General features: G+C 30.3%; 1 protein-coding gene across 1 annotated transcript; it reads right to left on the reverse strand.

The window, feature by feature from the left end:
- Positions 1 to 206: 206 nt before the first annotated feature.
- Positions 207 to 13,351, reverse strand: LOC132713855 (U-scoloptoxin(05)-Sm1a-like). The gene is made up of 3 exons (XM_060696553.1): positions 13,191 to 13,351; positions 5,899 to 6,051; positions 207 to 2,684 (listed from the first exon to the last, which is right to left on the reverse strand). The coding sequence occupies exons 1-3, from the start codon at positions 13,246 to 13,248 to the stop codon at positions 2,473 to 2,475; spliced, it is 423 nt and encodes a 140-aa protein (XP_060552536.1). The 5' UTR covers positions 13,249 to 13,351; the 3' UTR covers positions 207 to 2,472.
- Between the last annotated feature and the right edge of the window lie 57 nt (positions 13,352 to 13,408).

Raw genomic sequence — 13,408 nt, forward strand, 5'->3', positions numbered from 1 at the left:
ATTGCGTTCCTAGATAACCTCTTTCACTAGGGTATAAAGGGAGATAACTCAATTTTGACACTGTAAGTTATAAAATACAAAATTCACCACTTCCTAATCTAATACAAACAAGTATTCTCTTGCAGAAATGTTTTTAGACATGATCAAAAGCGAGCAGTAATTGCTTCCCTTTAACAAGACTACTAAATAAGAACAACAAAAACAACTAAGTCTTTATATAAATCATTTATTTGTGTTTATGATATGTATTAATGTAAAAATGCTTAAATAGCTAATTATAAATATAAATTCATTGATTTCATTCTTCAAGTACGAACCTTATAGTGGCTTACAAGTGAAAATTTCAATTCTTTCCTGGTTTTTTTTATGTCAATCTTCATAATTAAAATACATCTTTTTTCCTAAGTAGGAATAAAGCATTACAACATAATATTCTGATTCAGATAAATGTTTGAACTAATGGAAATTTTACAGCTACATTATAAGATATCAAAGAGTTTTAATATTCTTCTTTAAAAAAGAAAAGAATGTCTTTTCTGAGACATTTTCAAAATGAAATAATAAAGGCTTTAGCACTTGTACACTGTATGATATAGAATGAATACACAAAAATCAAGTAAAAAAATGACTATACATGAATTAATATGAAATGTCTAATATAAAAAGATGAAAAATGTCAGAATAAGTTTATTTACATATGCAGAATAGTAACCATGAGAAAACAGCTTTTAGCTTTCAGTTCAATTCACTTTATCATGATTTTGTATAAATTTTTCTATATGCTGTAATTGTATTGTAACTTGATGAAATAAATATGTTTAAACCAAACATGTCAGAATTGTTTTATTTTCATAATCACAATAATTATTGTTTAAAAAAATATTATGATAGTTCTTTTGTGCCAACTTATTCTAGCTAACAGTGTACATATAAATATTACTACCTATAAAACACTTGTGTTCGGAGGCATGTAAAGTGACATGTATATTGTACAACCAAAATATAATTTTGTTTAATCTGAACAACACTGAACATAACCACTGGGCTTGTCTCTGTGATGAAGTTGTATCTTACAAAGCATAGACTTTGACAGCTAAATTCAAGTATCAACAGCTATGAACAACAATAAGTGTTGTCAGAATGTGTGTTATTATATACAGGCTGGTATGACTTTATATACTGATGCCATAGAGAAATCATTATTGCTGTATTAATCAATTAATTAATTTATTCATTGATTAGTTGAAATACATGTAGTCAAAACCAGATCCAATTTACAGAGATTATCATGTGATTTACAGACACTTCTTAGTTGAATGAAAATGATATGATGTACACTATATGTAACTGTATATACAGATTGGAGAATGATTTGATGACTACAAATATATATACATATACATAAAGAGGTACCTTATAAAATCTAAGTACAAAAATATTATTCAATCTGTTATAGGATATTTACAAAAGGAATGTTTATAGTTTACATGTATATATACATATCTATTATACAATGTACAAAAAATGAAAATCCTGTCATGCATACAACTACTTGAGTTAATGTCACCAACGTTTTTGAAGTTGAAGAAATCACAGAAATTAGGAATAACAGTGTCAATATCATCTGTTTTATATTAATCCTTCACCTACTTGAATCAAAAGTAATTAGTCTTTAGCGCCAGTACAACGAGCCAGGCACATCCATAGAATCTAATTAATGTAATGCTCTATTCTATTGGTAGCTTTGATATTGAACACTCTTTAAAAACTCTTGAAACTTTGAATGGACTGTTCCAAACTCATGAAATATAAATAAATAATAACAATGACTTTTAATACCAGTATTTTGGTTATATGTCCTATACCCTTGAGCTTAGGAGTTATTGTAGTGTTTTGCTAGAAAAAGGGGAAAAATAAAATTACAAAAATGATTAGACTAAATTATTCTCATCTCCTCTATCTTGAGCATGTATATAACCATGTATGCCTAAACCATGACTTTTTCTTTTCAATTTACCTATTACACCCAGTATTACTTAATAATAAAAATGAATTTTTAAATTTCATTTTTTTTAAAATTTCAATTTAATGTTTGGAATTTTGTTTGTGAACTTTTCCAATGGAAATATGATACAAAATATCAGCTATAAGAGTAGCCCAAATAACTCCATAAAACTGTAACAGTATAGGAAACATTTTGTATGCCAAAGAAAAATTACTTTGAAATGACAATTAGCTACATTTGTAATGTCTTATACAGTGAGGAATGCCAGAATGCTCTTCAGCAGAACACATTACATGTGTTATCACAAACTTAAACATTTATATATACAAGAAGAACATTTGCCCACTTGCTAGCTGTTTTAATTGCAAATTCATTCACCATTGCATAGGTTACAGTCTGTACACACACATAACCTTATTTCATACAGTCATGACATTTATCCTTTATTTTCATTTTCATTGTCCCCTTCATCTCCTCATCACTATGGCAACAACAACTGACAACAAACTCAAAGCCATCACAGTGAATGAAAAGTTAATTCCATGAGCTGAGTTGCAACCATCACCAGTACATGTATAAATGCAGCCACGATATTTACGACTGTGGTCAGGGAACCTCATGTCCTGGCATTGGTCTCCAAGGTCACGAGAACTACAGAATCTATGTGTTCCTACAATACCTGATATAAACAGAAGACAACTAATCATCACACAAAATATCATTCACACAGTAAATACTTATGAAAATTATAACCACCCTTAACAAATTTAAACTAGAACTATCACTAAATGTGATTAATACCCCCGCAAGACTGCTTCCGAAATGTGGATGTTTCTAGTAACAGAATACCTTGTAAAACAATTGAAATACAGTTATGGTTGTGGGCAATTAAGATAGTTGTGGTTCTCGTATGTTGCATTTCCTTTCAATGTGGTTGGCCATTGATGAAGTTTTATTGAATTACTCTGCAATAAGTCCAGAAAGACAAGGAAAAGGAACAAAGGGCAATAACTCTATAAATATTGAAGATGGAGCTATGGTTATTGTACACTGCACTTCCTCTCATTGCACTTGACCATTGTATGAAGTTGTATTGAATTCCAACTACAAGTTTTCAAGTTATGCACAGGACAAAAAAGTAACAAAGGGCAATAACTGTAATTAGTCCAAATAGAGTTATGGTTCTTGTGCACTGCACTTCATCTCACTGCCCTTGACCATTGTATAATGTTTTATTGAATTTCAACCATTAATTTTCAAGTTATGCACTGGATAATAAAAAGTAACAAAGGGCAAAAACTTTTAAATGAGTCCAGAAAGAGTTATAATTTCTGTACACTGTGCTTCCTCTCAATATACTTGACTATTGTATGAAATAGTATTGAATTCCAACTAGTAGTTTTCAAGTTATGCTCTGGACAAGAAAAAAGCAATGGAAAAGTAACAAAGGGCAATAACTCTATAATTACTCTGGACAGAGTTATAGTTCTTGTACACTGCACTTTCTCTTATTGTGCTTGATCATTGTATGAAGTTTTTTTGAATTCCAACCAGTACGTCTTAAGTTATGCTCTGGAAAAGGAAAAGTATCAAAGGGCAATAACTCTGTAATTTGTCAAAATGGTGTTATGGTTATTGTGCACTGCACTTCCACTTAATGTGCTTGACAACTGTATGAAGTTGCACTGAATTCCAACCAGTAGTTTTCAAGAAATGGTCCGGACAAGGAAAAGTAACAAAGGGGGATAACTCTGTAATTAGTCAAGATGGAGTTATGGTTCTTGTGCACTGCACTTCCACTAACTGTGCTTGACCATTGTATGAAATTATATTGAATTCCAACCATTTGTCTTCAAGTTATGCTCGAAAAGTAACAAAGAGCAATAACTCTGTAATTAGTCAAGATGAAGTTATGGTTATTGTGCACTGCACTTCCTCTCAATGTGCTTGACCATTGTATGATGTTATATTGAATTCCAACCATTAGTCTTCAAGTTATGGTCCGGACAAAAGAAAGCAACGGAAAAGTAACAAAGGGCAATAACTCTGTAATTACTTTAGATAGAGTTATGGTTCTTGTGCACTGCACTTCCCCTTATTGTGCTTGACAATTGTATGAAGTTGTTTTAAATTCCAACCAGTTGTTTTAAATTCCAACCAGTAGTTTTCAAGTTATGCTCTGGACAAGGAAAAGTAAATAAGGGCAGTTACTCTGTTATTAGTCAAGATGGAATTATGGTTCTTGTGCACTGCACTTCCTCTCAATGTGCTTGACCATTGTATGAAGTTATATTGACTTCCAACCATTAATTTTTAAGTTATGCTCCGGACAAGGTAAATGCAACGGACCGCTAGACTGACCGACCAACCGACCGACCACCGGGTGACTTCTATATACCCAGACCTGGGGATGATTACATTGATCAGTAATTGATTAAATTACAATTACTTTCAGATTTTATAGTAATTGATTAAGATTGATTACTCACATTTGCCACTGTAATCAATTGAATTACAATTACTTTAAGAGAGTAATTGATTGATAATTGATTACATTGAATGTACATTAGACCGCCCCAGAATTAAAACCACCCCGCTATTAAAACCATTTTAACGAGATTCTTTAAGTCAATGGTTTCATGATACAGATTTAACCACCTGCTTATTCACTTTTCAGACCACCATAATTATTCAGTCCAAATTTTTGTTTTAATTTTAATGTGACTATTGAGACCACTGATATTAAAGTCAACGCCTATCTAGATCTTAAATTTGTTACTATGATCTGCTTGAATGCTCTTTAGCATGACACTTGATTTCACAAGGTGTGAAAAACTGTTATTATTGGGTTATTATATGAAATAAGGTGAGAAGGTCAATTTTAGAGTGGTACATTGTTGCTTTCAGCACATTTATTTTTTGAAATATTAAATTTTCAATTGATTTATGTACATCATATAATAAGTGATACTGTGTAATGAATGTTAATTTTCTCCAGAAATATGTTTTCCTTTCATAAGATTAAATATCAAAGCATTCTTTGATAGTTTCTTTTATAATGTATTTGTAGGTACATGTAAATATACATATTGTTTATTCATACAAAATGACTAAAGTAGACCATGGTCTTAAAGTATGTAAGCAATGATAAGAATATTCACTTTGTTTCAGTCTAAATGGTGGTCTTAATTGAGGACTTTTACTGTATAACTAAAAAACAAAAGTTAAACTGTATAATGTAAAATAAAGGCATAGACCTTTGAATTTAAATAGTGAATCTGAAAGTAATCAATGTCAATCAAAATGTAATCATAATTACTGACTGAATTTAAGCTGTAATTGATTAATTACAATTAATGTAATCAATTTTGGGCAAGGTAATCAATTACATGATGATTACAGTGTAATCATGTAATCAATTAAAAAATCAATGATTACAGTTACTGATTACCCCAGGTCTGTATATACCCCCCAAACTTCGTTTTTGGGGGTATTAAAACACAAACTGGTAAAATCTTCAAGTTATAAATGCAGCTATGATAGTATAATCATGAGTGCATCAACTAGTTTATTGATAGAATAAAATGGTGAATAAATGAATATTTTCATCATTTTATATCCTTCACAGGAATATAGTCCAAAAGGCTTTCTAGCTGAATATCATTATGGACCCTACAATAAAATTACTATTTTTTCACTAAGTTGATAACTAGAACAGATTTATAATGTATATCCAATATGTTTTAATTGAAAATTATCTTTATATCTTCAGTACAATTTAATATTCATAATTTTGTTGGAAATAATTAAACTTACCATAATTGTAATTAAAGTATTATACACTTAAGCAAATTATTTAGCAAATAAAGATAATACATGTATAAGATTAATACCTCCCCAGAGTCCAGTAGCTTTGATACAGAATTTAGCATTGTACATCTTGCATTCTGTAGCTCTAAGTGGAACATTGGGATTGTCATGGTTGAAATATTCCTGGCAATTGTGATCCAACGTTGAATCACACTGGTAGCAATTTAATGCCTCGCCTGAAATATATGGAAAACAAACATTTTCTATATATTTTAATAATTAGAATTATTAGAAGCAACAAAACAATTGATATATTGTAATTAACAGAGATGGAAAAAATATATATATTTAACCTAAATTTAACTTTATATTCATCTGGTATTTGTTTGGATGGATGATTTCCTTTGTTTTGCTTTTGAAAAGAAAAAAATGTTAGACAGATATTGGAATAAATAAACAAGAATTTGTGTTTGATAAACACAAATGCCCCCGCGCTCACTGTTGTCAATAATTTAACTTTAGAGAGTAAAGTAACTATTTGCATGGAAGAAAACCAATCATGTGTAGAAATCTGTAATTGGCACCCTTGACATTGACCAACTGACCCCTACCTTTATCAAAAGAAAGAATATCATGCAAGTTATTTTCCTACCAAATATGAAATAAATCTGTCATATATATATAAAGGCTGTATGGGCAAAAGTGTAAAAAATCTATGTTTAGCACTGGTGACCTTGACCCAACTGACCCCTAACTCCATCCAAAGCAAGAATATCATGCAACTTATTTTCCTACCAAATATGAAATAAATCTGTAAATATATAATGGCTGTAAAATTGGGCAAAGTGTAAAAAATCTATTTTTAGCACTGTTGACCTTGATGCAACTGACCCCTAACTCCATCCAATTGAGAATACCTCAATTTTATGTTCCTACAAAATATACAAGACATCTGTCAATAGAATAAGGTTAATACATCTGTAAAATTGTAAAAAATCTATTTTTGACATTGGTGACCTTGACCCAAATGACCCCTTACTAAAGGAAAAGGAAGAGGACCTCCCTTGGTATGACTATTATAAACATGAAAGACATTAACTTAAAAATAAAGGCTGCATGAGCAGAAATGTATTTTTTTACACAAGTGACCTTGACCTAGAGACGCCTAACGCCACAAAAAAATTAAAGGACCGTTAAAGGTATCCACCTACCAAATATGAAAAATATCATTAAATAAATAAATTTTTTGATCAATCCAACTTGGCAGAATAGGTTAACCATACAAGGCCCTATTTTCAAAGTGATAAAAAGGGAAATTACTGGGATAATGGGTGGCACATTTATATAACTTGGCAATATCATGTACATTGTATTGATAAGTAAGTGTGAAAATTATTAAGCCATTAGTTCAGATAGAACATAAGATATTTCCAACTTGCCGTTTTAGGTTAACCATTATTCATTTTCTAAGTGCTGAAAAGGGCCATAACTTGGTGCAAATGGAAGCCATAGTTATGAAACTTGCCCAGATCATATACTTTGGATTAGTAAGTGTGTAAATTATGAAGTCATTGGTACAGGTAGAACTTAAGAAAAATCAAACTTGCCGTTTTAGGTTAACCTCGTACGGACAGACGGAGGGACGGTTCAATTACTATATGCCCGGGGGCATAAAAATTTAATTATGAAACAAAAAGTCATTTTAAATGATTTAAAAAAAAGATTAATTGCAAGAGTTAAACTACAAAACAAATCTCAAACACTTTTCTCACAAAATCACTATCTGTTTAAGATCCTATAATCTAAAATGTTGTTTTTGTAAATATACAAATGTATTGTTCTATATGTAATTTAAGAGTAGACAGAAGTTGTAAACTTGAGCTTATATAAACTGTCCATTCTAATATGTTCAATTTAAAGAACCATAAATTAACAACAATCCTGCAGATGATTATCAGATGTCATTTAAGACATTCATGTGAATTTTGTTTAAAAACTTACACAATAGCTTAAAAATCATCTCAAGAAAGATTTTTTTCTTGAAGAATCACTTCTACTCCTAAGTTATATTTCAATAAAGCTCACATAGACCTTAAAGAAATTTGACCTAATTGATCATTCACTGGATTAATGAAGTACTCATTTGTGCCCAGGTCTATCAAAACCTAGCACATTAGTATTATGACAATGTTCTTTTAAAAAAAGCCTATTATAAATTTACAAAAGGACTATACCTTTAAAACACATGATTCTGACTATATTCTGATAAGCATCATTTACTTACTATTTATATACAATTTTATCGAGTTTCATTACAATCTAGACCCCTTGGTTCTTTTACATGCCCAGTGTATACATGTAGCACTGATACATTTCCTTCTATTTCCTTAGCATTACCTAAAGCTAACTTTAATATCAATTGATCTACATGTATAATTGATTAAAAATACAAGCCGTTTAATATTTTTGATAGAAATGAGAAGTAACAATTTCCCACTTAATATTGCTATTCAAACAAAAACTTTTGTTCTAGCTCATCAGGTCTAGGATTTCATGATATTTATGGACTGTCCGTAAATTTATAGACAGTCTAGAAATTTAAAGATTTTTCAATCCATAAATTTACAGACATTCAATGTGAAATTTGCTGTTTTAAGTTTTACAATAAAATCCGCAGCTTAAGACAAGTTGTTTTATTGATTGTTTATATTTACAAAGGTAATGGGATGAGTTTCATCTTTGTATGATGATTTTGAAATTTTTGTTAAAAGTGAAAATTGAAAGTCATCAAACTGTTCTGAATCTTAGCATACTGTTACATTTAATCATATAATACCTAACCTTATTCATTTTAACCTGCGGTTTTAAATTTTAAAGCAACTTCTACTATTTTCTTACTTAATGTCTGTAAATTTACAGATAAGAAAATCCGTAAAATTATGGATTGTCCAAACATTTACAGACTGTACGTAAATATCATAAAAATTAAGGGTTCTCAGTTATCATTAACGCACGATTTGTTTGTATGTTTATGCTATGTAATACCAGATGATAGTAGCAGACAATCGATGATAGATTCAAATGTTTTTGACAGATTGTTAGATTATATTGCAAGTCTTTATTCCACCTTAGTAAATGATTTTGAACTATTGATTTGTGGAGACATGAATGCACGCACGTCTGATAATCCAGATTATGTAACAGACGATAATTTTAAATACATGACTATGTTACCAGATGATTATGTGATTGATACCGTTATGGAACGCCATTCACAAGATAAAGGCCACACGAATAATAATGGTATTTTGTTACTTGACTTTTGTAAACAGACAGGTCTGCGCATTTTTAATGGTCGTGTCGGCAGTGATAAGGGAATGGGGCGATATACTTTTGTTGGCCATAGAGGCTCTAGTTTAGTTGATTATGTTATTGGTACGCAAAATCTTTTAAAATCTGTTAAACGTTTTGATGTTTCAGAACCGAATATTTTATCGGACCACTGTTTAATCAATTTTGTACTTGAATTTGATAATCCTATTAATGTAGATATAAGCGATAGCCATGATCATGTTAGTTATAAATATTTATGGTCAGGTAATTTAAAATCAGTTTATACAGATGAATTGTTGTCAGAAAGATCTAGACAGAAATTTAATTGTTTAAACGTGCAAATAAATTCTGCTGTGGATATGCATGATATAAATGAATGTGTAGATAGTTTTTCAAATATCTTGGACGAAGTTGCGTCCCCTTTGTTTAAGAGAAATATCGGTGTTAATAATAAAGATAATGCAGTATATTCGGATCAGCCTTGGTTCACTGAAGATTGTCATGAAAAGAGAATTATTTTTAATAGAATGTTGAATAGATTTAGATTAAATAAAAGCGAAGAAAATAGAATTAGTTTAGTTAATGCCAGGTCACAATATAAAACATGTATTAGGAAATGTAGATATGATTTTGACAAAGCTGAGTCTTTGAAACTTACACAAGCTAAATTTAATAATGCAAAACTCTATTGGAATATGTTAAAAGGGACTGCTGGTGTTAAGCAGTCAAATGTACAATTAGACACTTTTGCTCAATATTTTAAGTCTGTGAATAACCCAGACGATCCATTTTATACACCAGATGAAGATGTTATATATTTTATTGAAAGATATGAAAGAGAGGAATTTAACGTTTTGTTTGATGAATTAAATGTACAAATAAGTGATTTGGAGATAACAAAAGCTATTAAACAGTTAAAATCTGGTAAAAGCGGTGGCCCGGATGCCTTTTTAAATGAATTTTTTATACATGGTAGACAAATGCTAATGCCTTCATTACTTATATTATTTAACAAAATTTTTCAGACTGGATATTTTCCTGAAAGTTGGTCAGAAGGTTTCGTTATTCCTTTACACAAAAAAGGTAGTTTAAATGATGTCAATAATTTCAGAGGTATCACTTTGTTAAACGTTCTTGGAAAATTGTTTACCCGAATATTAAATAATAGACTGTCAAACTGGGCAGAAGAATACAGTGTTTATATTGAGGCCCAAGCAGGTTTTAGATCGCATATGGGTACTGTAGATAATATTTTTGTGCTACATGGTTTAATAAGTCACATGATTAATAATGGGAGACAACTTTACTGTGCGTTTATCGATTTTACTAAAGCTTTTGATTACATTGTTAGAGATAACCTGTGGTTTAAGATGATTAAGCTTGGCATACGTGGTCACATTTTAAATATCATACGTTCAATGTATTCGTCAGTAAAAGCAAGAGTAAAGTTTTGTAATGAACTAAGTGATGAGTATGTATGTTCACTAGGCGTCCGTCAGGGAGAGTGTTTATCTCCCTTTCTTTTTTCCATGTTTTTAAATGATTTAGAAGACAGTTTTATCAATAGTGATGTTCCTGGAATAGATGTTAATATGTTTAAAGTATTTTTAATTTTATATGCTGATGATATTGTAGTGTTTGCTAATACCAAAGATGAGTTACAAACAAGTCTAAATATTATTTCAGCCTACTGCGATAGGTGGAAACTAAATGTAAACCCTACTAAAACTAAGGTAATGATCTTTAGAAGAGGTGGAAGAGTACCTGAAAATTGCAATTTCATGTATAAAGGTTCTATTATTGAAATTGTCAGTAAGTTTACATATTTAGGTATAGTTTTCACGACCGGAGGGTCTTTTGCAGAAGCACAAAAAACTATTGCAGGTCAAGCGATGAAAGCTATTTTCCAGATGAATAAATATCTGTATAGATTTATTAATATTACTGTTGTGCATAGACTTGAGTTATTTGATAAACTGATTAGTCCTATTTTGAATTATGGTAGCGAAGTTTGGGGTTTTGTTACAGGTAACAATATAGAAAGAGTGCATATGCAATTTTGCAAAAGTATTTTAGGTGTGAAAAAAAGCACTCAAAACGATTTTGTTTATGGTGAGCTTGGTAGAGTTTCCTTTCAAGTACTTCGACATTATAATGTTTTGAAATATTGGATAAAAATTATTCATACAAAAAGTAACAAATATGTATATAAAGTGTATAATCTATTGAAAACTGATTTCGAAAACCATCCTAATAAAGCAAATTGGTGCTCCTTAGTTAAGTCTCTTTTGTGTTCTTTAGGGTTCCATGACGCCTGGCTTATGCAAAGTGTTGGAAATATTGATATGTTTTTATTTGTGGTAAAACAAAGATTAAGAGATCATTTTGTTCAAAACTGGTCAAGTCGTTTACAGGATTCCAGTAGAGCACTATTTTACAGACAAATATCATGTTTTAAATTGCAACCATACCTCAGTTTAGTTAATGTTAAAAAATATTATTGCGAACTAGCACGTCTGAGGGTGTCCTCACATAGATTACATATTGAAACTGGTAGATGGACGAAACCAAATAGTACACCTATAAATGAAAGAATCTGTTATGCATGTGGTATTTTAGAAGATGAATTTCATTTTATATTAGAATGTAATGTATATGCTGAATTGAGACAACGTTTTATCCCGTCCTATTATTGGAGACGCCCGAATATGCAAAAATTATTGGAATTGTTAAATACAGATAAAGAAAAATTAACTCGAAAACTTGCAAATTTTGTATCTAGAGCTTTTCAGATTAGGAGAGAAATTATATATAGTTCGTAAGCAGAGTTAAATAGTTATATAGATTTATAGTTATTTATAGTTAGTATACAGATATTGTGTATGTTTCTTGATATGTGTATGTTTCTTGATATGTGTATGTTTCTTGATTTGTGTATGTTTTCTTGATATGTAAAACAGGTAAAATTGATAAAGTATTAATGTATTCAAGATACACTAAAGTGATATAAATTACATAAGTTGACTTTGTGTTTTTAATATTGACAAGGTCAACTTTATCATACAAGTTAGGTACTGTATCTTACTTGTACCTGGATTGATATCAAATGTGTAAACAAACTTTTATTTCGTGTGAATGTAAAAGTAATATGTTGATCTTGTGTTTCGTTTCGACAAGATCAAGATATTATTATTGACAAGAATCCCTCACTTATTTTTGATGAAATATCTTTTGAGAGTTAAGTATATAGTATAGGTGCAGTTGCGTGTATTCATAGTAGTTATTTTTTCATGTAATGGGGTGAGTTTGTTATACTATATATTGCATGTTATTATCAAATGCTTATATAATTTAGACTAAATGTGCTTATAGAATAGAGTTTCGATTTTCATTTTGTGCAATGTGAAATTTCACATGGGTATATGTTACATTTTCCTCGAAATTAACATTTTATGCGGTACAGTATGATATAATTTTCGATTGAAATAACCGTAGATATCTTGTTATAAAATATCTGAAAAAATTCTCATAGTAAAATTAAAGTTATACCCAAGTGGAATTTGGTAAGAATATCTGATGTCATACTAATTAGGAAGACATTTAATTATTTGTAAACCTTCTCCGCTGTTTAAATTGTTTTGTACATTTATGCTATATACTGTCTTGCCATATTAAAATGCATTGTATATCCTCATGGGCTATATAGCCTTATGGAATATTGAAAATAAACTTATCAAACTTATCAAACTTTATCATGAAATCCTAGAGCTGGCTCATACTGCTCTGAAAAGGTGTTAAATTATGGAAGAGAGATAGATAGATAAATTATGAATTTAAGTGGCAAAATGTAAAGCTATGTTAGTTAAAAATCCATCCCTTGTCTCCTATTTAATATCTGTAGTGACATTAGAGGGCATTTATTTTACAAAAACAGCATTTCCGTATTGTTTTTAGTTCCCCACCCATCTTCTTTTCACATCATACCTGTAATTACAGGTAATTGTAATTAACTTTAAATGTTATTTCATTCAAGTTCAGGTACCTGTTTTAGACAAGATCAAAATTGCTGAGAAATACTGGACGATTATACGGATTTCCATTTCTGATGGCAAATATTTTCAATAAATATTATTTTCAATTTTTGTGTACACCTCCTGGGTAATGCGACATCTGGTGAGTACCTGTAATGACTCATTTCAGGGGAGGTTATCATCGGATTCAACCGTCACAAAACCGTACAAGCTCTAATGGACTATTCAG

The sequence above is a fragment of the Ruditapes philippinarum genome, unplaced genomic scaffold (assembly GCF_026571515.1).
Source record: "Ruditapes philippinarum isolate M1 unplaced genomic scaffold, ASM2657151v2 ctg587_1_1_1_1, whole genome shotgun sequence".
In the NCBI taxonomy this organism is placed as follows: domain Eukaryota; kingdom Metazoa; phylum Mollusca; class Bivalvia; order Venerida; family Veneridae; genus Ruditapes; species Ruditapes philippinarum.

What these genes read in the sequence shown, in the direction of transcription:
- LOC132713855 (XM_060696553.1), bottom strand. Translation starts at nt 13,248, where the DNA reads ATGGAAATCCGTATAATCGTCCAGTATTTCTCAGCAATTTTGATCTTG. An exon ending in TTTGATCTTGTCTAAAACAG is followed by an intron (nt 6,052 to 13,190) that starts GTACCTGAACTT and finishes CATATATTTCAG; the next exon opens with GCGAGGCATTAAATTGCTAC. An exon ending in AGCTACTGGACTCTGGGGAG is followed by an intron (nt 2,685 to 5,898) that starts GTATTAATCTTA and finishes TGTTTATATCAG; the next exon opens with GTATTGTAGGAACACATAGA.